This window comes from Salmo salar, chromosome 16 (genome assembly GCF_965601325.2).
Source record: "Salmo salar chromosome 16, fSalSal1, whole genome shotgun sequence".
In the NCBI taxonomy this organism is placed as follows: Eukaryota; Metazoa; Chordata; class Actinopteri; order Salmoniformes; family Salmonidae; genus Salmo; species Salmo salar.
The window spans coordinates 41,677,201-41,702,999 of NC_138306.1; the positions used below are offsets into that span (position 1 = coordinate 41,677,201).

A 25,799-nucleotide genomic window follows, 5' to 3' on the forward strand; every position below is an offset into this window, starting at 1 on the left:
AGCATTCCACAGGGATGCTGGCTAGTAATACTGACTAAGGTTCAGGGCAGGATACTAGGCGGAGGCCCGCTAGTGGTGACTATTAAACATTCTGTTGGCCTGGAGAAGCTGTGTATCAGTCTTTTGATCCCAACTTTGATGCATCTGTACTGTCGTCACCATCTAGATGGTAGCGGGGTGAACAGGCCGTGGCTCGGGTGACTGAAGTCCTTGATGATCTTCTTGGCCTTCCTGTGACACTGGGTGCTGTAGATGTCCTGGAGGGCAGGCAGTGTGCCCCTGGTGAATCATTGCGCTGACCGCACCACCCTCTGGAGAGCCCTACAGTTGCGGACGGTCCAATTACCGTACCAGGTGGTGATACAGCCCGACAGCATGCTCTCAATGGTGCATCTTTAGAAGTTTGTGAGGGTCTTCAACAGTTTGTCACTCATCTTTTCACTGGACTTAAGCCAAGGAAAGCATTGCAGTGGCATTTGATTGTGATGCTCAAGTTGTTCAAATTCTACCTCTTCCCAGCAATTGTAAAACATACTGTATTACTAGTTGTCATGCGAGAGGAGGTGTGGCTGATTAAGAGAACAGGGTTGGTGGAGGGGTGAAGAAGGTATCAAATGGCAGCTACTGTATAAAGCAGTAGGGAACTCAACAAGACAGAGAAGACAGGTCATTTCTTCAAGGATATCTTGTGTTTTGAGAAGCTTATTTGCGACATGTTCTGCTTTGTTGGTAGGCTTGTGTGTATATATATATGCTGACCTAATGCTTGTTTATATGTTTGCCTGATTCTTAATTCATATTTAACTAACTTTTAGCCTATGCTGTAAGCATTCTGCACTTTTGCATTTCTAAGTGGTAAAAGAAACAAGTTGATGTAGCTGTTTTAAGAGACAGAGGTTATGGTTAATCTGATGTATGCATGCTGTTAACTTTTATTAGAACATAGTCAGAGCGTCTGCCAAAGCCAACATAGCTGCACAAAACAGCTACACACATCCAAGTGTTTGAAATCAAGAGGTCAGGATTGGGGTCTGGGAAACAAACATACCGGTATCGTAAATGGGGTGGCCCTATCAGGAAAACATCCCGTTGACAGTGTGGTGGTATTAAAAAGAGAACGTTTCTCAGGCTTTACATCCTGTCCTGTTCTTACAGTGGACCATAGAAGCAGTGACACCATGAAGTTCCAGGCTCTGTTCTTTCTCCTTCTCCTGGCATGCATGTACCTCAGCATGGCTCAAGGTAGGCAACATTACATTTACTGTACTGTACATTCTATAGACTAATTATTCTGACGCTTATGTTCCCTGTAATTGGTGTAACAGTCTAAAACCTATTTTTTGTCCTGATTTGTTCTTGTAATGAAGGTATTGTTGAAAAATCAACTTTACTTATAGCCACTCCACATTCTGTACACTAAAAACTTGTTGCAGATAGAGTAGTAACCTCTCATAATGGAGAGCATTATTCTGCACAAAGTCAGTTATTTCAAGATAATGGTTTTTTTTTTTACAAGCTTCAACTTATCCATACTTTGTCCAGAAGAGAAAGATCTGTCGGCTCCAAATATTTTATTTACCAGACAATTTTACACAGACTGATGTTTGTCTCTGTGATCCGCTCCTTTCAAAACATTGTCTCAAATCACCTGGCACTAGATTTCACAACCATTTCAATAGTTATATACATGGCTTATGTTGCAATTACAGGCAGTTCTCATATTCGCTTTATTAGAAATTGTGAATATGAATAGTCCTGGTGATATGTCTTCTCTTGCACACAATACATACACAATACACGCAATACATTTACTCAAAAAAAAACATTCTTAGAAAATGATCACACTGTACTATTTCGCAACTTCAACTGCACATTTCAAACCATGTGTAACTGAAATGTCAGTCAGTGGAGGCTGAGGAGAGGACAACTCATTGTAATAGCTGGAATGGAGCAAATGGAATGGCATCAAACCATGTGTTTGATGTATTTGATACCATTCCACTCATTCCGCACCAGCCACTACCACGAGCCCGTCCTCCCCAATTAAAGTGCCACCAACCTCCTGTGATGTTAGTACATTATAATGTATTACATTGAAATGTAAGCACAAAAGGAGTATAATAGTAACCATTTCCTTTCCCCCTGGTTGTTGTCAGGCTCTTATGGGAACTGCTGTCTGAAGCACGTTGCTGGCCTGAAGAAGAACACCAAGAGGAACGTGATGAGCTACAGGATACAGGAAACAGATGGCGACTGCAACATCAAGGCTGTTGTGTGAGTGTGTTAGAACACCTCCTCATCTTCTGTCACTAAGTCCTCACTCCCCAAAGAACAACAAAGCTACACAGTCAGTCCATCATTGGGACACTGGTAAGGTAGAACAAATCCTCCAGTTGCCTGCAATGGATGCCAAGAAGGCTTTTTGACAGAGAAATTTTGTATTTTTCTACATATTCGGATTTCCTTTTTTTCTCCTCGTAGAATGTGAATCTAAAAAACAATACTGAGTCTGAGTGTCTAACAGAAAACAAACACTTTTTATCCCACCACGTGTCTCATATCTGTAGGTTCATGCTGAAGAAACAGAAGACTGTTTGTGCCAATCCCAGCCAGAAGTGGGTACAGAATCTGATGACTGTTGTTGATAAGCAGCAAAGCAACTAGGTACAACTCTCACTCTTAACTAATCCTTTTAGAAATGTTTCTGCGTTTTACAAGTTTACACTATCTAATTATGGCTTTTTTGTATCAATAGCTTCCTGAGAAAAGAGAATGAGGGGATGTAGTTGAGCTGCTGCTTCATTGGAGAGTCTTTTTAACCAGTGTATGCCAATTTCCATATGTCAAGTGAAATGTGTGGGCAAATATATGACATATCATCCTGTAAGTAGAATGTGAGCTTCATCATTATATTACTCATTATATTACAGTTTGGCTTAATGAGTTTATATCACATGCTTTTGTGAGAATACCTGAGGTTCCAATGTTAAGGTGGCAATCCAGTAGCATAGCAAGACAACTATACTGTATTACTGTATTCACTGTTAGCATTAGATGACTAACCATGAATGGTGCCTGCTAGTAATGAGCCACTTGGCAGCTTAGCATTATTGTGTGTGTGCTGTGCTGCCTCTGCCTATATGTAGACTACATGCTGCCTATAGGGCCCCTGACCACTAAACTTTTATATAAAGCTACAATTTCTATTTTGATTTCAATCACTACTATGTCAAAACATTATTTGTATAAGTTCACATTTGTAATAAAAATGTAATAAAGTACAAAATGTTGATACATCTCAGAAATATCAATGGATATGTCAATAGGAAATACATAAAACTAACTAAGAATATATATTAATAGAAAGACATATTTTCATGATGTCCATATTAACCATCTTCCCCACAGTTGTCTTCATATTCATCCTTTTTAATTGTGTGATTCCAAGGACAGCTCATTACACTCTATACATGAACTCTTTATACTGCACACGTTTCATTTGAAAAAAAAAGCTTTCACTCCTCTCATTCATTGCCTTCAGCATTTACCGACACAGAACTTCAGCTCTCTGAAGCTTATCACTTGTAATGCCACATATCTACCTGAAATGTGATACAGTATGATGGGCAGAGAATCAATCACAGTTTATACATGTTAATTCTTGCTACAGTTAAGGCAAGTGTGATGCCCCAGGAAAAATCTCTCTATGTATCACATCCTGTCCCTGCCCTCAGTGGAGTGTGACAGGGAGGCTCCAATATGCTGCAGAGGACAAGGTTCCCATGAGAAGATCTCTGAGACTACACAATGAGACATAAATCCAACCTTGTCTAATTGGTTTGCCTCTGTTTCTTTCCAAGGACACACACAGTATCTCTTTCATCGCTACTAGTGGCCTATTCCTCTTATTAATGTTGATTTAACACTATTGCTATACAGCCACTGAACTACTACAATGAAATTACACTCAAAGATGTTTTATCAGGGTTCAAGAGTAATGTATTCAATCAATCTCAGACATCTGAATGGCTGCTTCTGAACTATAAACCACATACCCAACTTCCAGTGAACAAGGCATACAACTGTCAATACAATGTAATATGAAGAACATGGACTGTGATCAATGTTCCAGAACACTGACTCCTTTGTATTTTCCAGGAGCACTGTGAGACTATAAACTATCTATAAACTTGTTTTTGGCCCATACCTCATATTTCTCAACAGTCTCACTTGAGAGGAAGAGAATAACAAGTGATTAATCTGAAAGTATGCTGTTGCAATGCCAAAAGGAAACAGGTCAACATTTGAATTTGAGCAGATATTCACTAGTGACTCAGTACTCAGTTCATAGAAGTTTGTTTTTCTTTATTTCAAAGATGCATGGTTGGAATGAAATACTGAGAAAATCATCTATTTTTTACCTTTATTTAACTAGGCAAGTCAGTTAAGAACAAATTCTTATTTTCAATGACGGCCTAGGAACAGGGGGTTAACTGCCTGTTCAGGGGCAGAACAACAGATTTGTACCTGCTTTGTCAGCTCGGGGATTCGAACTTGCAACGTTTCGGTTACTAGCCTAACGCTCTAACCACTAGGCTACCCTGCCGCCATCTATGTGTAAGCACAGAGAGAATTAGCTTCTTATTACATTCTTGCTCAAATTATTATCCACTCAACATGTTTTTGCAGATACCGAACTCTCATTCCAATCAGAAATCTTGAGGTAAAGCTGAAATGAATTGGGTAATTGTGAAATTAAGTGTGAACAGTAGACACAAAGTTCCACAAACCTTCAGCACAGGCTTTCAACACTTCATTATGATATTCAGGGGAGGGAACTGTTCAACTGTAGAAAGAATCATGTGTCATTCATTGAAAGACAATACATTAAAGTAACAACCACACACAACAACCTTCGGCATCACCTCAGGTTATTGACTCAGCTAAGACATAAAGCTACCCAGAACCACAACAAACAGACCATTCCAAACATCACACTGGATAATGGATGTGATTAGTTCCCCCTTATCACCAAAATGCTCCATTCAGAAACATGGTTTATTATTGTCCTTTCATTTGAAAGAATTAGCCTGCACCCTCGAAGACAAAAGGAAAAGCAATGTTTCAGACTAATTTAGCAATAGCCTAAAAAAAAGTATACATTCAAAGTGATTAAGTCAGGACTCCACTTAGGCACTAGCTTGGAGATAATTTGATAGTTTGTCTCTCCATCATTTTGTACTCACATGCTTGTCTTAAAACCTCTACAGGATCGGTGGGTCCCCCGTGTGACGGTTGAGCTAACATAGGCTAATGTGATTAGCGTGAGGTTGTAAGTAACAAGAACACTTCCCACGACATAGACATATCTGATATTGGCAGAAAGCTTAAATTCTTGTTAATCTAACTGCACTGTCCAATTTACAGTAGCTGTTACAGTGAAATAATAGCATGCTATTGTTTGAGGAGAGTGCACAGTTATGAACTTGAAAATGTATTAATTAACCAATTAGGTACATTTGGCCAGTCTTGATAGAACATTTTGAAAAGAAATGCAATGGTTCATTGCATCAGTCTAAAACTTTGCGCATACACTGCTGCCATCTAGGGGCCAAAATCTCAATTATGCCTGGGCTGGAATAATACATTATGGCCTTTATCTTGCATTTCAAAGATGATGGTACAAAAAATACAAAACAATACAGGTTTTTTTCTTTGAATTATCTTTTACCAGATCTAATGTGTTATATTCTCCTACATTAATTTAACATTTACACAAACTTCAAAGTATTTCCTTTCAAATGGTATCAAGAATATGCATATCCTTGCTTCAGGTCCTGAGCTACAAGCAGTTACATTTGGGTATGTAATTTTAGGCAAAACATTTTTTTTAAAGGGGCGGATCCTTATTAACAAAGGCATGACTGGGGTTCATCTCATTATTGCAAAATATATTGCCCTGCCAGACTGCCAATCAATGGAGAGGAACAGAACAGGTACATGTACAAACTGTAAGAAACTGGCACACAATAATGAGAGAAAAGGAAAAGTGCTGACACTTTTATCACTGCTTGGATCATAGAGGTGGTAATAGCTTCAGGGGAAATGTATGTTGAGTAAGATGGGAGGGCAGTTAGAGAAACTGCTAATGTTTATACAATCCAACCGTCCTGATTTTTATGAGTGACCTCATAAGAACCTGCAAAACCTCTAAAAAGGCTTTGGAAGTTTTATACTTTCATTGACTTTGAATGATAATAGAACAACATACTCTCTAGTATCTATTTTCTGTAAGATGTTGAGGTTCTGTGATGTCCATGATGTAAAAAATGAACAAATATGTGCTTCAAGTACACAGATGATATTCAAATGCTACTCATAAGATTTCCACTCAGGGGATACTCACAATATAAACTTGTCAGTCTTCCCTAAAGGCCTTTCCACTGTTACTAGCACCAGGGATGCCCCCTGAACTCACAAGAGGTGATCGATTATTATAATTTTTTTAATGAATTTGTCTTGGTGTGTAAGTTTAATTAATTTTTTATTATTTAAATGGCATAGCAATACACAATGCAATAAAAACATTTTTTACTCAAGTCAGGCTCATATTCAAATGACATTTCTTTTGAGCATTAATGGGCACATCCGATGGCAAATAATATTTATTAACATTTTATAAATACTTTAGTAATATACTTAATCCACATAAAGTATATCAGTAAAGCATTTATAAAATTATTGAACATTAAATGTCTACATCAGCAATGTGTAACTGCAGTTTAATTACATTATATCTTAATAAAGATGTTCATCTTCAGACAAAACATTGCACTTCCAAGCCACTGAATAGCCAAAATAAAGATCTGTGCACAAAACATCTATGTTTTACAAATTTTACAATGTACTTGTCAATAGAGCATCTTATTTACAATATATTTACCTAAAGATTATATTCGTTATATTTACATTAATGTTGAAGGCATACAAGTGTTTGAGGATAAACCTAAGTATTGTAATTCAAATATCAGGGCATTGGCCAGTGCTTCGTGCTCGACTCCCTTACAATTAATATCTGAACAAAGCACTTTTCCTGTATCACAGCTAAGACAAATTAGCCATGTCCTTCCACGAGCACAACCCCGGTTATATTTTGACGAAGCACAGGACTAAGTAGGCTTGGAAGATGCTGATGCTGATTGCATTATTAATCCTTTGTCTCTCGCTGTAAGCCAATTGTACAAAACATAGACCTATTGAGTGATGTAACGTCACAACAAGCTGAAGTCAATTACTGTAGCCTTGTTAGTACATAAAGCTTCAATATAATTAATGTACTTTACAGTACAACCCTGAAATCTTAACCTTTTCACCATTGTATCTTTCTGTCACAGATTTCTTAGGAGTACTGAAATGTAATGATTAATAGGAGCACAAGATGGTGCTATTTATCTATCTATCATCTGTACTGCGATGAATAAGCGACAACAGATCCGTGAGTGTAGTGTGTGTATGTGTGTTTGTGGTGTGTGTGTGTGTGTCTGTGCGTGTGTATGTGTGTGTGCGTTTGTGGTGTCTGTGTGTGCGTGCGTGTGTGTTTGTCTTGTGATTCTCTTCTGGTGGAGCCTGGCTATACAGGAGGCCAGACTGTAGCATTATTTCTCAACCTCCATGGAGGTCAATGGAGCAGCACTGGTTCATGAGATGTTGCTGACAGGTCCCTCAGATAGTTCATAGTTATGGGAGAACTTCACTTCTCAAGTGTTCAATTTCAATATAAGTGGCCCACCAAAATTGTTTGTTTTAATCCAAAGAGAAGATCCATAATTTTCCAGTCCCTGGTTCAAAAACTGTTGCAAAATCCCTGGTCTATAGGATAACACAGACACTGGTAGGGTTGTGCTTGTCCATAACAGCAGTGGTCGTCCTGCCGTTCTTACTGCCAAAGTCCTCTGGGTAAAGGGCTGCGTATCCCACCGCCTCCACAGACCTCCTCTTCTGGACGCGGTGGAGGAGGATACGGTACGTCCCCGTCAGGGGGCTGCGATTGTCTGTATAGGTGTTGTTCTGCAGGTGGACTCCCTTGATGCCCAGATCCGACAGGGTCGACTTCACCTCCTGCTCCTCCACACACAGGGCCTGGGAAGTCTCAGCCAGGTGAAAGGGTGTTTGGGGCAGGGGGGCGTATGCCCGAGGGTACTCAATGCTCTTCAGCCACGTGCTGGTCATTATCAGGGAGATGGAGTCACGGTCGGCGGGCACGGACCTCAGCATGCCCTTTATGGCCAGTTGGCAGGGGTTGGGTACATAGTCAGGGAAGGCGTAGGCTCCCTGCATGATACAGCGCTTCAAACGACCAAGGTTGTCAGCGTGGAAAGGCATGGTGGCGGTGACCATGAAGTAGAGCAGGATTCCCAAGGCCCAGATGTCCACGTAACGACCCACGTAACCTTTGTCTTTGAAGAGTTCTGGAGCGGCGTAGGGTGGGGAGCCACAGAATGTGGTGAGGACTTCAGATGGAGCACTCACGATACTGAAGCCAAGGTCTCCAACCTTGATGCAGTAGCTGGTGGTGTAGAAGATGTTCTCTGCTTTCAGGTCTCTGTGGACGATGTTGTTGTCATGCTGAAATTATAACAAAAAGGGGTAGGGTGGGAGTACGTTAGTTGGATGTTGTTACAAAATGACGATGTGCTCTCTGAATCAATCAAGCAAGAATAGCCTACAATAATTGGATACATTCTGGCAAATCCTGGCCATAGACAATGCATGATTTATGCAAAAGTTATGCAACCAATCCTCAAGTTAGGAAGCTGCCTTAATCACAGAGTCGAATTGACATCTGTGCCCGTCGTACTGTTCAATGCTTTGACTGGCTATAGCTCACCATGTGTTTGATGGCAGAGATGATCTGGGCAAAGATGAGCTTGGTCTCCAGGTCAGACAGACGCCCCCGGTTGGTGATACGTGAGTAGAGGTCTCCTCCACTACCGTACTCCATCACCAGGTACAGGCGCTTGGTGGTCTCAATCACCTCATAGAGACGAACAATGTTAGGGTGGGACAGCTTCTCCATACAGCTGATCTCTGTGGCAAACAGGGACTGAGACTTCTTGTCCAGCCGAAGCTTATCCAAAATCTTGATTGCGACCCTCTCTGAGGGAGGGTGTGAGAGAGAGAAAGACACAGAGAGAGAAGGGAGGAGAGGGAGAAACCAATACAGAAATGATAGGAGAGCAGGAAGGGTGATGAGACATGGCAACTGGTGTAATTTAATTTGAAGTTTCACCAAATTACATAATGTCCAGTGAAACATGTGCCTGAGAGGAGAATGTGAGGGTAAATGAAGACCTCTCCTTTTCCCCACCCCCCATCTCGCCATCTCTCCTGTGTTATATCCCTGCAGGGATCTCTAACATCCCGCTACAGAAATTAAACAGAGCTGTATAAAACATGAATTCACCCCAGGGGGTGAGGGGGAATCTGAGGCGATCAGGAGGTGCTTAGTTCAGGTGACCACCCCTTGTCTTCTGGCATCAGTATTCACCCTGTTATAATACCCCCCTGGAGACAGAGTCTGTGTGGCAGGCAGGGGAGGCTAGAGACAGGGTCAGCTCAGAGGGAACCAGTCAGTAGGAATGTGTTAGAGAGCTATATCTTCATACTGCCAGGTCCCAACCATTGAGTAGGAACTGTAATGTCCATTTTGTTACATTTTCCAAAGTGGCATCAGTTGGTGTACTGAATGGAACATATGATTATATCATTGGAGACGAGGTACAGTGTATTGCTCAACTCTCACTCTGGTTACTGTACCAGTCAGGCTTGACTAGATTAATGAATTAACCAATTAATAATTTTAACTAACTACTGAAAAGATGACAAACAAATAAATCCCTCCTTACCTTTAGTCAGGGCATGGATACCCAATCTAACGTGGGAGAAGTTCCCACACCCTATTTCCCCCCTGAGCTCGTAGAAGGAGATCCTCCGGCCCAGTATGAGGTCGTTGACTACCCTCTGGTCATGGTTCATGTCATAAAGCACCCTCTCAAACGGTGTCTGCCTCATCCTCTGTTCTGGGGTCAGTTCTGGTATAATAGGACGGGTTGAAAGGACTTTGGGTGTTAGGTCCAATGGCGTTACACTCGTCTCACTTGGCTTGGCTTTCTTATCTTCCTTATCCTTGCGTTTCGGCCATGCTAGTCTGGATTTGAGTCCTAAAAGACACAAAGAAAAAAAATGAATTACAGGTGAGATTTTAATTTGGGTGAGGTTCCCTGTGTTCAATGGCAGGGATTCCGATTTGGGACTATTGTGGGTAGATGTTCTCTGGCCTCTCCACTTAGCTCTATTCACATAAAATAACATCACACAACTTCTTAAATATTCTACCGCTCCCTTCTATCATGCATTGATACAAATGACTTACCCGTCTTTCTTATTCCTGTTAGCTCCTATTGGATCAAATGGATCATTGAGCATTGATACAAAGGATCATTGATTCAAACTGTTACATATTATAACTCTATCTGGCATTCTTTGTTAGAGGCTTGGGGCACAGCTCTGCTGATGCTCTGACTGGCCTTAAGGATTCATAATAGCCGTCAATATGTCTTTTAGGTCATCGTTACAAAAGGTGATTTAATTGCAGACGTGGAGCTCCACCATTACCTCTGGGTAAATGTGCAGTCTGCAGGACAGTCATAATGAGATTGGCTCACACTAATCTCCATGCAGGAGACTCCTGTTGACTTGAATGGAATGTCCGGCCAGCTAATTAATCATCTTAACAGCTTTAAGTGACATTGACTATTCTTACTAGTGCATATTGGAGACAGCGACACTAGGAAATAGCACAGCAGTATTGACTCTAAGAACTCCCTATGGTCAAATACATGGATCTGTTTAGTTTTTTTTATCCCAGCGAAACAAATCATTCAGTCCCTCAGATACAGTAAATCAATCAATAATGAACGATTTACAAATCGAAAGGAAAACGACATAAAGAGCAATGCATTTAACAATGGAAATAAGTGCCAGACTTTATTGTGTTATCCTCAAGGATTTTACTCATGTGCATGTATGGCTTTTTTCAAGTTTTATGTGTGCTTATTTTTTTTAAATGGTCGTATTAATAAACTAAACTAAACTGTCTAGTAAGAGGAGACAAGGCAGTGATTGGCATGTGTGCATACTGCTGATTACAATATATGGCACATCAAGCACTATCCCCTAAATGATATGTGGCCTTGTACTTGAACTGAAGATCATCAGCTCGAAGCATAAAAGGAGGTGGGGATTGACCTTACACACAGCATCACTACATTATTTATTTTGTGGGCACAGATAAGGTCAGGTTGGGTCATGGAGATATATGACTGTGAGGTCAGCACCAACATCTATAATAAATAGTTGGTAGGATTAGCCAATGAGGCCTTGGTCTAATAAGGTCAGAGCAGAGGATCTCATTTTGGGCCTGGGCAGGCCATTATAGCGTTATACAGTATCTTATGTACAGTATAACTGTATTGTGCATTCCTACACTGCTTTGATAAATAAACTGAATCAAAAGTAATAATTGGGCATTGAAGCACTTTTTTTAACAATGTTAAATCCATGATATCCCTAGACATTGCTCTTGTAAAGAGTATGAATACGTGAATTAAATGTAAAAATAGGATGGGACTGAATCCCATGGTTCTGTAATGTAGCCTACGGTATGAACCAATGTAGACTGGAAAATACTATTAAAGTCATGACGGCCCAAGACAACAGGTGCATCAGGCTTTTTTTTTAATTTAACCTTTATTTAACTAGGCAAGTCAGGCTTAAAGGAAATGTTCACCCAAATTACTAAATTACATATTGGTTTCCTTACCCTGTAATCAGTCTATGGACAAGGTATGACACCAATCCATGCTTTGGATTTAACTTCCCTGTCACAAATCCCATTCACAATCAATTTCATATACTTTCGGATTATTTGGACATGATGCGCGAACAATGCTGATATTGGTAGGCCACCATAAAAAGGAAACAAAACCAAAACATGGATTGTTGTCATACCTTGTCTATAGAATGCTTACAGGGTAAGGTAACCAATGTGTCATTTTGTAATTTGGGTGAACTATCCCTTTATGAGCACAGAAGTATTTTAAAAGTGATAAGGGTATATATACTTATACATTTAGCTTTAGCTCATCTCTATATATTTGTCATCTCAATCTGGTTTATATTTAATGGATGCTGACACATCAAAGATGTTGCTCTGCCCTTTGGAAACACTCCCAATGCAGGTCAGGATTAGACAGAGCTCAGTTTAGGAGGTTAGTTCTGTTCTGAAAATACAACTGAAAATGCAATAGATAACACTCAGTATAGGGAGAGCACAAGATGTTGAAAATACTTATTTTGGTTTAAAAGACGTTGAAAAGACGTCTTTCAACCAATTTTTCTCACTGGTACAGTAGTGCACTCTCTTGCTGTGCTACAAGAAGCTATCTGGTTGAACTGTTACAACTGGATTGGTGCCCCTGAACTTTATGTGATAATATATTCTGATGCAATGCAATTCCTTATAGTTTCTCTGTAACCTGTTTTTAAACATACACTAATATTAAATGAATGCCATTATTTTTGCCTAGCTGTCTATTTTTTGCTTGCAGTTGCCTTATACAGTACATTGATTCAGAAATGAATGTAATAACAGGAGTTCCCAGGTAAAAAGCAATGAGGTTTGCACAGAATTCCAATTTAAAACCACCATTTGGATTAATTTGTTTGATTCTATTCTACTATTGCAGTAACATACACCATTTCATAATGCCCTATAGAAATGGCAACTCATATTGTTATGGGGCACAATAAATGACTGCTTTTGTCTTATTGATCTGATAGAAAATGTTATGTATTTTATCTAAATTTGTTGGGACCAAATTAAAGGCCTAAATAAGTACACTACATGCAATTAGACTATATGTCAACCCATATTGGCGTAATGAACACATCTGCATCTAAAATAAACAATAGCAAAAAAGTTATTTATATGCACTTTATATGGTCTTTCGCATATAACTAACTACTCACAAAATAATAGTTTTAAGTGTTACCTGGTAGTTGCGGATCCCTCATCCTTCAAGTCCAGCAGTAGAGATGATAGTGTGTGTGACTGGAGTGGCTCACCATCACTAAACCTCAGGGCATCACCCTGCCAATCCTATTATCACCGTGTATTAATATCCATTAGAGACTGATATAGACAAGGCAGCACTAAATCTCTGGACACGCAGCTGGAGCACTTTTCTATATCACGTGAATATAATGTAATGATAAACATTGAACATTTTATTGAAAGGTAGGCCAATCAAATTCAATATTTATGACAGGTCTATCTACAAACAATTAATACTTGCTCACATTTCTACAGCAATAGAGAAATGGAGATGGCAATTGAATGAAACAGATATGATAAAGTTCTTAATTAGTGTCATGATCTGTCATGTTTTCTTTTCAGCATCGTGGGCGTTCTGTAGGAAATGTTTCACAACGTTTAGGAGCGCTGAGGAGTTGTAAACAATTGTTTGGCTTCCGTTCGAGACAATCGTCGCCTCATGAAGTCGGCAATTTCTCCAATCACACACAAGGAATAGTTGGCGGGAATGAAAGGGGAGGGACATTCGAATGTGTGATTCTCGAATTCGAACACATTTTCTTCGCTAGGAAAGTAGCACATGCTAGCTACGAACTGTATGTGGCTACAAGAGAATGGCGGAAAATGTTGCACTCTCTGTCGCCCCCTTGGGACCCACAGAGTCGGACCCAGAGCGATGTGAAGGGGAGGAAGAGGTACGGAGGAACGAGGCTGGAGAGAACAAACAAACTGGGCCTGTTGCAGGAGCTACCCAGAACCGTCTCGCGAAGTTACCGCTATCCCGCATCAAGGCATTGATGAAAGCCGACCCAGACGTGTCCCTCGCCAGTCAAGAGTCTGTGTTTATCATAGCTAAAGCCACAGTAAGTTAAAACTATTACGTGGGGTAGCTACCAGTATGATAGTTTGTTTTCATATTTGGTAGCCTACAGTCAACATGGACTAATGCCATGTAACTAGCTAGCCAGCTGATTTATGGTCCTTGTTGTAGTTAGTTAATTGAGTACCACAGGATGTCATAATACCCATAAAACCTAGAGGTCAAACAGGGAAATGGTTCCTATCGTTTTTCCGTTTTTCATTTTTCCCATAGGGGATTTTGGAAACAATTAAAATAAGGGCTGTGTTTCGTGTAGGCTTACCGTGGCGCGACGTTTTCATAGCTGCGTAAATCTCTCCTAACAAATATTTTTATGTATTTACCCTTCCAAAAATAAAATGCTAATTGGCTATCATAAGGAACTACAAATGCAATGTTGACCTGGACAAGACTGCCAAATTGAGGTAAAACTAAGATTCTCTGGATTAACTATATAACCTTAGCTAGATGAATAGCTAGGCTACATTTCTTTAAATAGACAATTCTGTGAACTGTCTTCTGCGCATTTTTTTTATTGACACAATACCTGTTAGCAAAGGGATCAGTTAGCGATGACGTGGTGGAGCTTGCAGGGATTTGTAGTTGTACATGATGTCTATTTTGACGCTAATTAGCAGTTTTGAATCTGAGCGTAAATAGAGCCGAATATATTGATAAGTCACCTTATCCGAGAGAGATTTAAATGGTTATCAAAATGTCACGCCAGGGTAAGCCTACATCAAATTTTAATGGTCACATACACGTATTTAGCAGTTGTTATTGCGGGTGTAGCGAAATGCTTCTTTGTTTGTATGTAGCTCCAACAGTGTATTAGTATCTAACAATTCACAACAATACACACACATCTCAAAGGAAAATAAGGGAATTAAGAAATAAATAAATATTAGGGTGAGCAATGTCGGATTGGCATTGACTAGAATACAGTATATACATATTAAATTAGTAAAACTGTATGTAAACATTATTCAAGTGACCAGTGAATCCATGTCTATGTACTTAGTGCACAGCATCTAAGGTGCAGGGTTGAGTAACTGGATGGTAGCCGGCTAGTGACAGTGATTAAGTTCAGTGCAGGATACTGGGTGGAGGCCTGCTAGTGATGGCTATTTAACAGTCTGATGGCCTTGAGATAGAAGCTGTTTTTAAGTCTCTCAGTCCCAGCTTTGATGCACCTTTACTAACCTCTCTTTCTGGATGATAGCGGGGTGAACAGGCCATGGCTCAGGTGGTTGATATCCTTGATCTTTTTGGCCTTCCTGTGACATCGGGTGCTGTAGGTGTCCTGGACGGCAGGCAGTGTGCCCCTGGTGATGTGTTGGGCAGACCTCACCACCATCTGGAGAGCCCAGCGGTTGCAGGCTGTGCAGCTGCCGTACCAGGCAGTTCTACAGCCTGACAGGATGCGCTCAATGTGTGAGTTTGTGAGGGTCTAAGGGACCTGGCCAAATTTCTTCAGCCTCTTGAGGTTGAAGAGGCGCTGTTGCGCCTTCTTCACTGCACTGTCTGTGTGGGTGGACCATTTGATTGTCATTGACGTGTACGCCGAGGAACTTGAAGCTTTTCACCTTCTTTACTGTGGTCCCATGGATGGGAGCGTGCTCCCTCTGCAGTCACCTGAATCCACCATCAGCTCCTTTGTTTTGTTGAGGGAGAGGTAATTTTTATGGCACCACTCCGCCAGGGCCTTCACCTCCCCCCTGTAGGCTGTCTCATCGTTGTTGGTAATCAGGCCTACTACTGTTGTCGTCTGCAAACTTGATGATTGAATTGGAGGCGTGCATGGCCACATAGTCATGGGTGAACAGGGAGTACAGGAGGGGGCTGAGCATGCACCCTTGTGGGGCCCCTATGTTGAGGATCAGCGCAGTAGAGGTGTTGTTTCCTACCTTCACCACCTGGGGGTGGCCCGTCGGGAAGTCCAGGACCCAGTTGCACAGGGCGGTGTTCAGACCCAGGGTTCCGAGCTTAATGATGAGCTTGGAAGGTACTATGGTGTTGAAGGCTGAGCTGTAGTCAATGAACAGTATTCTTACATAGACATTCCTCTTAGGGCAGTGTTCAGTGCGATGTCTATTGCATGGTCTGGATCTATTGGGACAGTATGCAAATTCAAGGGGTGCTTTGGGGACCTTTAACAGAACGTGACTGGCAGAACGGGTCAAGTATCTGGAGGATGAGAGCAGCAGTAGATATCTCAGATAGGGGGGAGTGAGGCCTAAGAGGGTTTTATAAATAAGCATTAACAAGTGGGTCTTGCGACGGGTATACAGAGATTACTTTTCCTGTAGTCCATGATCAGCTCCTTTGTCTTGCTCACATTGAGGGAGAGGTTGTTTTCCTGGCACAACACTGCCAGGTCTCTGACCTCCTCCCTATAAGCTGTCTCATCGTTGTTGGTGATCAGGCCAACCATTGTTGTGTCATCAGCAAACTTAATGATGGTGTTGGAGTCGTGCTTGGCCACACAGTCGTGGGTGTTGAAGGAGTACAGGAGGGGACTAAGCACGCACCCCTTAGGTGCCCCCGTTTTGAGGGTCAGCGTGGAAGATGTTGCCTACCCCTACCACCTATTGGTGACCCATTAGGAAGTCCAGGATCCAGTTGCAGAGGGAGGTGTTTAGTCCCAGGGTCCTTAGCTTAGTGGTGAGCTTTATGGGCACTATGGTCTTGAACACTGAGCTGTAGTCAATGAACAGCATTCTCACGCAGGTGTTCTTTTTGTCCAGGTGGGAAAGGGCAGTGTGGAGTGCGATTGAGATTACGTCATCTGTGGATCTGTTGAGGCGGTATGCAAATTGGAGTGGTCTAGGGTTTCCGGGATGATGGTGTTGATGTGAGCCATGACCAGCCTTTCAAAGCACTTCATGGTTACCGACGTGAGTGCTACGGGGCGGTAGTCATTTTGGCAGGTTACCTTCGCTTTCTTGGGCACATGGACTATGTTGGTCTGCTTAACCTCTCTGGGCTAGGCGGGACGAATTCGTCCCACCTACGTAACAGCCAGTGTAATCCAGTGGCGCGATTTTCAAATACCTTAAAAATCGTATTACTTAAATTTCTCAAACATATGACTATTTTACAGCTATTTAAAGACAAGACTCTCGTTAATCTAACCACACTGTCCGATTTCAAAAAGGCTTTACAACGAAAGCGAAACATTAGATTATGTCAGCAGAGTACCAAGCCAGAAATAATCAGACACCCATTTTTCAAGCTAGCATATAATGTCACAAAAACCCAGAAGACAGCTAAATGCAGCACTAACCTTTGATGATCTTCATCAGATGACAACCCTAGGACATTATGTTATACAATACATGCATGTTTTGTTCAATCAAGTTCATATTTATATAAAAAAAACAGCTTTTTACATTAGCATGTGACGTTCAGAACTAGCATACCCCCCGCAAACTTCCGGGGAATTTACTAACAATTTACTAAATTACTCACGATAAACGTTCACAAAAAGCATAACAATTATTTTAAGAATTATAGATACAGAACTCCTCTATGCACTCGATATGTCCGATTTTAAAATAGCTTTTTGGTGAAAGCACATTTTGCATTATTCTAAGTACATAGCCCTGCCATCACGGGCTAGCTATTTAGACACCCGGCAAGTTTAGCCTTCACCAAAATCAGATTTACTATAACAAAAATGTTCTTACCTTTGTTGTCTTCGTCAGAATGCACTCCCAGGACTTCTACTTCAATAACAAATGTTGGTTTGGTCCAAAATAATCCATCGTTATATCCGAATAGCGGCGTTTTGTTCGTGCGTCCCAGACACTATCCGAAATGGTAAATAAGGGTCGTGCGCAATTCGTGACAAAAAAAATCTAAATATTCCATTACCGTACTTCGAAGCATGTCAACCGCTGTTTAAAATACATTTTTATGCCATTTTTCTCGTAAAAAAGCGATAATATTCCGACCGGGAATATCCTTTTAGGTAAACAGACAAAGGAAAAGAAAGCTTTCGGTCGACGCGGGCACGAGCCTGAGTCTCACAGTACTGTAACCAGCCACTACCCAAACGCGCTACTTTGTTTCAGCCAGAGCCTGCAAAGCCACGATTCAGCATTTTGCCGCCTTCTGAGAGCCCATGTGAGCCGTAGAAAGTGTCACGTAAGAGCAGAGATCCCCTGTAATTAATAGAGATGGCAAAGAAGTTCAAGAAATGGTCAGACAGGGTACTTCCTGTACAGAATCTTCTCAGGTTTTGACCTGCCATTTGAGTTCTGTTATACTCACAGACACCATTCAAACAGTTTTAGAAACTTTGCAGTGTTTTCTATCCAAAGCCAATAATTATATGCATATTCTAGTTACTGGGCAGGAGTAGTAACCAGATTAAATCGGGTATGTTTTTTATCCAGCCGTGTCAATACTGCCCCCTAGCCCTAACAGGTTAAAACATGTAGGTATTACAGACTCGGATAGGGAGAGGTTGAAAATGTCAGCGAAGATACTTGCCAGTTGGTCCGCGCATGCTCGGAGTACATGTCCTGGTAATCTGTCTGGCCTGCGGCCTTGTGAATGTTGACCTGTTTAAAGGTCTTGGTCGCATCGGCTACGGAGAGCGTGATCACACAGTTGTCTGAAACAGCTGGTGCTCTCATGCATGCTTCAGTGTTGCTTGCCTCAAAGCAAGCATAAAAGGTATTTAGCTTGTCTGGTAGGCTTGCGTCACTGAGCTGCTTGCGGCTGGGTTTCCCTTTGTAGTCTGTAATAGTTTGCAAGCCCTGCCTCATCCGACGAGCGTCAGAGCCTGTGTAGTACGATTTGATCTTAGTCCTGTATTGATGCTTTGCCTGTTTGATGGTTCGTCAGAGGGCATAGGGGGATTTTTTTTATAAGCATCCGGATTAGTGTCCGACTCTTTGAAAGCGGCAGCTCTAGCCTTTAACTTGGGCGGATGTTGCCTGTCATCCATGGCTTCTGGTTGGGATAGGTACGTACGGTCACTGTGGGGACGACGTCGTCGATGCACTTATTGATGAAGCCAGTGACTGAGGTGGTATACTCCTCAATACCATTGGATGACTCCCAGAACATATTCCAGTCAGTGCTAGCAAAACAGTCCTGTAGTGTAGCATCTGTGTCATCTGACCACTTACGTATTGAGCGAGACACTGGTACTTCCTGCTTTAGTTTTTGCTCCTAAGCAGGAATCGGGAGGATAGAATTATGGTCAGATTTGCCAAATGGAGGGCGAGGGAGAGCTTTGTATGCATCTCTGTGTGTGTGTGGAGTAAAGGTGGTCTAGAATTATTATTTTTTTAACCCCCCTTCTCCCCTCTGGTTGCACATGTGACATGCTGATGGAAATGACTTAAAACGGATTTAAGTTTCCCTGCATTAAAGTCCTCGGCCAATAGGAGCGCCGCTTCTGGATGAGCATTTTCTTGTTGGCTTATGGCCTTATACAGCTCGTTGAGTGCAGTCTTAGTGCCAGCATCGGTTTGAGGTGGTAAATAGACAGCTATGAATAATATAGATGAAAACTCTCGGTAGAAGTGTGGTCTACAGCTTATCGTGAGATACTCTACCTCAGGCGAGCAATACCTCGAGACTTCCTTAATACTAGACGTTGTTCACACCTCCCAATTCTCACAAGGCACCCCGATCTCCACACCCTGTATTTCTGTAAATGCATTATTTCCTCCAACTTGGCCCAATTCACATTTCCAATTGCCCATCCTGACATACCAAGCTAAAACGGGCCCTACGTCTCAACCAATAGCCAAGCAATTATTTAGCAACTTCCAGAGAGGGTCAGGCTCCTTGGGCTTTGTGGTGGCTACTCTGGTTTGGGTGTCCTTGGCAGGACGCTGTCTCTGTAAACAAGTGGTCACACATTGTTCTGGGTTCCACTGCGCAAGAGGGGGTTCGTGGAGTTTTATGAACATCAAGGCAGACGCACAGTGACTTGAGTTCTAATTGGCCAAAGTGGTCAAGCCTCCTACGGGTCTCTGCAGTACACACACACAGCCTATAGTTAATCATTCTAGCCACTGCCAGAGATAACAGGGAAGAAACCACCATTTACCTCTAGGCTGCTATACATATTTATTTGGTTTGTCATTATTCTATAATTTTTCATGGAATTTTAGTGGTAATTAAATATCATTTGATTTAGAAATCATAAGAATGAATTTTCCAGAAATAGTTTTACCTGCTCCATGTATTCTAAAATTGAAAAGTGAGGGAGCGCCGCTCCTTTGCGCTCCGGCAGCACTACATCCCTGGATGTTACTCACTCTATACTAAACTTCAGTTCATGTCTTCCAGGAACTCTTTGTTGAGATGATTGCCAAAGATGCCCTGGTGTATGCCCAGCATGGAAAGAGGAAAACTTTGCAGAGGAAAGATTTAGGTTAGTAATGTCAAGTGGACATGTTGTAGACCAAACATTGATCCTATATACCATATGCTTATTGCTTAGTGTAATGGTTACCAACCCCTGGTTCTGGAGAGCCACAGGGTTTGCAGACTTTAGTTCCATCCCAGTACTAAACACGTATTAGGCCTATACCTGATTCAACTGATCGTGGTCTTAGTGTTGAGGTAGAACAAAAGCCTGCACACCAACTCCCACCAACAGTAAACACTTTCATTGTAGGACACACACGCCTCATTCATCTCATTGAGTGTTTGATGATTTGTTGACAAGAGGAATCAGGTGTTTGTCTGGGGCTACAGCAAAAGTGTGTATTTGAGTTGGTGTGCAGGCTTTTGTTCTACCTCACCACTAAGACATTGGTAAGTTGAATCAGGTATAGGCCTAACTCTACAGGACCAGGATTGGTGGCCACTTATGCTAGACCAGGGGTAGGCAACCATAGACCCTGCTCCAGGAACAGGGTTGCCTACCCCTGGGTTAGCCTTTGACTAGTTGTTCCTAACTATTGTTTTTTTGTTTTGTTTCCACTAACAGACAATGCAATCGAGGCCATAGATGAGTTTGCTTTTCTGGAAGGTAAGTTCTCTTCCATTCTCTTCCAAGCATGCTTCTTTACTAAACCTCTACCATGTTTTTATCCTCATCAGATTGCTAATAGATTTTTTGTAATTGGATGATCCTGCTGTGATGCATTAGCCTGATTCATTGGCTATACTGAATCGGTAATGAATCAAATAAAAGTTTATGGGTCGCGTGCACATATTTGCAGGTGTTATAGCAGGTGCAGCAAAATACTTATGCTACTAGCTCCAACAGTGCAGTAGAATATCTTGCAAATACAAATAATCAAATCAAGAAATAACAATCCAAAGTGGATATATATATATATATATATAAATTACACTGAGTGTACAAAACATTTGGAACACCTTAATATTGAGTTGCACCCCCTTTTCCCCTCAGAACAAACTCAATTCGTCAGGGCATGGACTCTACAAGGTGTCGAAAGCATTCCACAGGGATGCTGGCCCATGTTGACTCCAATGCTTCCCACAGTTGTCAAGTTGGCTGGATGTCATTGGGTGGTGAACCATTCTTGATACACACGGGAAGCTGTTGAGTGTGAAAAACCCAGCAGCGTTGCAGTTCTTGAAGCACTCAAACCAGTGTGCCTGGCACCTAATCCCATACCCTGTTCAAAGGCACTTAAATCTTTTGTCTTGCCCATTCACAATCTGAATGGCACACATACACTATCCATGTCTCAAGGCTAAAAAAAATCCTTCTTTAACCGGTCTCCTCTTCAAGGGATCACCTGGTCAGTCTTTGTCATGGAAAGAGCATGTGTTCCTAATGTTTTGTACATGGTGTGATAGACACACCCACAGTATCTATCACACTGTGAACAAAACATTAGGAATGCCTTCCTGATATTGTTACATTATGGGGTATTGTGTGTAGATGGGTGAGAAAAGAACAATTAAATAAATAGTTCTTGCATAGTTTGGAGCGGTGATTTGGGTCATTGTCCTGCTGCAAAATCGGGATCCCTTCAAATCAGCTGGGCTAGACAATCTGGACCCTCTCTTTCTAAAATTCAGCCGACATGGTTGCAACCCCTATTACTAGCCTGTTCAACCTCTTTTGTATCATCTAAGATCCCCAAAGATTGGAAAGCTGCCGTGGTCATCCCCCTCTTTAAAGGGGGAGACTCTCTAGACCCAAACTGTTATAGACCTATATCCATCCTGCCCTGCCTTTCTAAAATCTTCAAAAGCCAAGTTAACAAACAGATCACCGACCATTTCGAATCCCACCGTACCTTCTCCACTATGCAATCTGGTTTCCGAGCTGGTCATGGGTGCACCTCAGCCACGCTCAAGGTCCTAAACGATATCATAACCGCCATCGATAAAAGACAGTACTGTGCACCCGGACCTGGCCAAGGCTTCGACTCTGTCAATCACTGCATTCTTATCGGCAGACTCCATAGCCTTGGTTTCTCAAATGACTGCCTCGCCTGGATCACCAACTACTTCTCTGATAGAGTTCAGTGTGTCAAATCGGAGGGCCTGTTGTCCGGACCTCTGGCAGTCTCTATGGGGGTGCCACAGGGTTCAATTCTCGGGCCGACTCTTTTCTCTGTATATATCAATGATGTCGATCTTGCTGCTGGTGATTCTCTGATCCACCTCTACCAGACGACACCACATCTGGCCCTTTGGACACTGTGTTAACAAATCTTCAAACGAGCTTCAATGCCATACAACACTCCTTCCGTGGCCTCCAACTGCTTTTAAATGCTAGTAAAACTAAATGCATGCTCTTCAACCGATTTCTGCCCGCAACCGCCTGCCCGACTAGCATCACTACTCTGGACGGTTCTGCCTTAGAATATGTGGACAACTACAAATACCTAGGTGTCTGGTGAGATTGTAAACTCTCCTTCCAGACTCACATTAAGCATCTCCAATCCAAAATTAAATCTAGAATCAGCTTCCTATTTTGCAACAAAGCCTCCTTCACTCATGCTGCCAAACATACCCTCGTAAAACTAACTATCCTACCGATCCTTGACTTCGGCGATGTCATTTACAAAATAGCCTCCAACACTCTACTCAACAAACTGGATGCAGTCTATCACAGTGCCATCTGTTTTGTCACCAAAGCCCCATATACTACCCACCACTGTGACCTGTATGCTCTCGTTGGCTGGCCCTCGCTTCATACTCGTCGCCAAACCCACTGGATCCAGGTCATCTATAATAAGTCTTTGCTAGGTAAGGCCCCGCCTTATCTCAGCTCACTGGTCACCATAGCAACACCCACCCGTAGCACGCGCTCCCGCATGTATATTTCACTGGTCATCCCCAAAGCCAACACCTCTCTGGCCTCCTTTCCTTTCAGTTCTCTGCTGCCAATGACTAGAACGAATTGCAAAAACCACTGAAGCTGGAAACTTATATCTCCCTCACTAACTTTAAGCATCAGCTGTCAGAGCAGCTTACCGATGGCTGTGTACAAGTACAGTGAATTTGTAAATAGTACACCCAACTACCTCATACCCCATATTGTTATTTATCTTTTTGCTCTTTTGCACTCCAGTATCTCTACTTGCACATCATCATCTGCACATCTATCACTCCGGTGTTAATGCTAAATTGTAATTATATCGCCTCTAGGGCCTATTTATTGCCTTACCTCCCTAATCTTCTACATTTGCACACACTGTACATAGATTGTTATATTGTGTTATTGACTGTGCGTTTGTTTGTGTAACTCTGTTGTTTTTGTCGCTTTGCTTTATCTTGGCCAGGTCGCAGTTGTAAATGAGAACTTGTTCTCAACTGGCCCACCTGGTTAAATAAAGGTGACAGAAAATAAAAATAAATAAAGTAGGAGGAAATTGGCTCCAATTAAGTGCCGTCCACAGGGTATGGCTTGGTGTTGCAAAATGTAGTAATAGCCTTCCTTCTTCAGGATCCCATTTACCCTGTACAAATCTCCCACTTTACCACCCAAAGCACCCCCAGACCATCACATTGTCTCCACAATGCTTGACAGATGGCGTCAAGCACTCCTCCAGCATCTTTTCATTTTTTCTGCATCTCACGAATGTTCTTCTTTGTGATCCGAACACCTCAAACTTAGATTTGTCTGTCCGTAACACTTTTTTCCAATCTTCCTCTTTTCAGTGTTTGTTCTTTTTTTCCATCTTAATCTTTTATTTGTATTGGCCAGTCTGAGATGTGTCTTTTTCTTTGCAACTCTGCCTAGAAGGCCAACATTCCGGAGTCGCCTCTTCGCTGTTGACGTTGAGACTGGTATTTTGTGGGTACTATTTAATGAAGCTGCCAGTTGAGGACTTGTGAGGCGTCTGTTTCTCAAACTAGACACTCTAATGTACTTGTCCTCTTGCTCAGTTGTGCACCAGGGCCTCCCACTCCTCTTTTTTTATTCTGGTTAAAGCCAGTTTGCGCTGTTCTGTGAAGGGAGTAGTACACAGCATTGTACGAGATCTTCAGTTTCTTGGTAATTTCTCGCATGGAATAGCCTTCATTTCTCAGATCAAGAATAGACTGATGAGTTTCAGAAGAAAGTTCTTTGTTTCTGTCCGTTTTGAGCCTGTAATCGAACCCACAAATGCTGATGCTCCAGATACGCAACTAGTCTAAAGAAGGCCAGTTTTATTGCATCTTTAATCAGGACAACAGTTTTCAGCTGTGCGAACATAATTGCAAATGGGTTTTCTAATGATCAATTAGCCTTTTAAAATGATAAACTTGGATTAGCTAACACAACGTGCCATTGGAACACAGGAGTGATGGTTGTGGATAATGGGCCTCCGTACGCCTATGTAGATATTCCATTAAAAATCAGCCGTTTCCAGCTACAATAGTCATTTACAACATGAACAATGTCTACACTATATTTCTGATCAATTTGATGTTATTTTAATGGTAAAAAAACAAGGACATTTCTAAGTGACCCCAAACTTTTGAACGGTAGTATATATTAATAATAGATTTGAATAGTATGGTTGACTATTTTGTTTTTCTATATTCTCTTTTAAAGGTACTCTAGATGTCTAGACACTCTCAGAAGAAAGAAAGCCGTTCAAAGATCAGAGGCATTTGGAAACCAGACTGACCTGTCTTGCTTTTGAAGTGACATCACTGAGTTGGTAAATACATATTTGAGAAGGTTTTGGTACTGGTTGCAAGGAGTTCCCTTCCTGAACATGTACAGTATATACTGACATCATTGATGATCCTCCTTCAATTAGTCTTGTATGCAAGGAATCAGACTTTTTTTGTTGTTGTAAATAATGTGTGTTGAAATAAATCATACAAATGTTTGTAAATCTAATAATTGTCGTTTTAATCAAGAAAGCTTTATTGGGAACTGTCATTTTCTTCTCCAAAAGAAATACATCCATCTTCATTTAGTGTTCCGTAGTGTCCAGCTGTTTAGGCAACAACTACACTGTGCCAGTTTCCAATGTGAGGAAAATATAGACTTAACATTTTAATAAAATGGAAAGTACGAGACATCAAATTCTATCCAGCCAAAATCATTTAAAACCTCTAGCAGACACAATGCTTTACAGGGGGTCTAGCAAATGACCAGGTCTATATTTTGCGGACTAAGGGGTAAGACGTTGGGCATTTCCTTTCCTAATATCTATTACTCTGTCTGCAGGTTCCAAGCTTAGAGACTATATTTACGTATCATACCATTATATCCTGTTTGTTTTGCTGTTTCTATAAACTATCGGGCCAGAGGGAGGGACTTGAGCTGCAGGACAGGTCCATAATCAAAAAAGCATAATATGAGCTTTTCTGAAGATTACGATGGCT

General features: G+C 41.6%; 3 protein-coding genes across 4 annotated transcripts; 2 read left to right on the forward strand and 1 right to left on the reverse strand.

Annotated features, from left to right (window-relative positions):
• The first annotated feature begins 552 nt into the window (after positions 1–552).
• ccl25b (chemokine (C-C motif) ligand 25b) lies at positions 553–3,294 on the forward strand. Of its 2 annotated transcripts, none has more exons than XM_014148662.3 (5): positions 553–666; positions 1,156–1,242; positions 2,157–2,274; positions 2,568–2,664; positions 2,756–3,294. In XM_014148662.3, the coding sequence occupies exons 2-4, from the start codon at positions 1,179–1,181 to the stop codon at positions 2,662–2,664; spliced, it is 279 nt and encodes a 92-aa protein (XP_014004137.1). In that variant the 5' UTR covers positions 553–666; positions 1,156–1,178; the 3' UTR covers positions 2,756–3,294.
• Positions 3,295–6,527: 3,233 nt separating this feature from the next.
• Positions 6,528–14,565, reverse strand: LOC106573553 (serine/threonine-protein kinase NIM1). Its single transcript, XM_014148691.3, has 5 exons — positions 14,296–14,565; positions 13,113–13,219; positions 9,906–10,220; positions 8,888–9,156; positions 6,528–8,625 (listed from the first exon to the last, which is right to left on the reverse strand). The coding sequence occupies exons 2-5, from the start codon at positions 13,132–13,134 to the stop codon at positions 7,870–7,872; spliced, it is 1,362 nt and encodes a 453-aa protein (XP_014004166.2). The 5' UTR covers positions 13,135–13,219; positions 14,296–14,565; the 3' UTR covers positions 6,528–7,869.
• On the forward strand, positions 13,718–25,308 carry pole4 (polymerase (DNA-directed), epsilon 4, accessory subunit). The gene is given in 4 exon segments (NM_001140920.3): positions 13,718–14,016; positions 20,328–20,412; positions 20,974–21,015; positions 25,015–25,308. Coding segments are annotated over 4 exon segments (393 nt in total). The 5' UTR covers positions 13,718–13,767; the 3' UTR covers positions 25,032–25,308.
• The last annotated feature ends 491 nt before the right edge of the window (positions 25,309–25,799 follow it).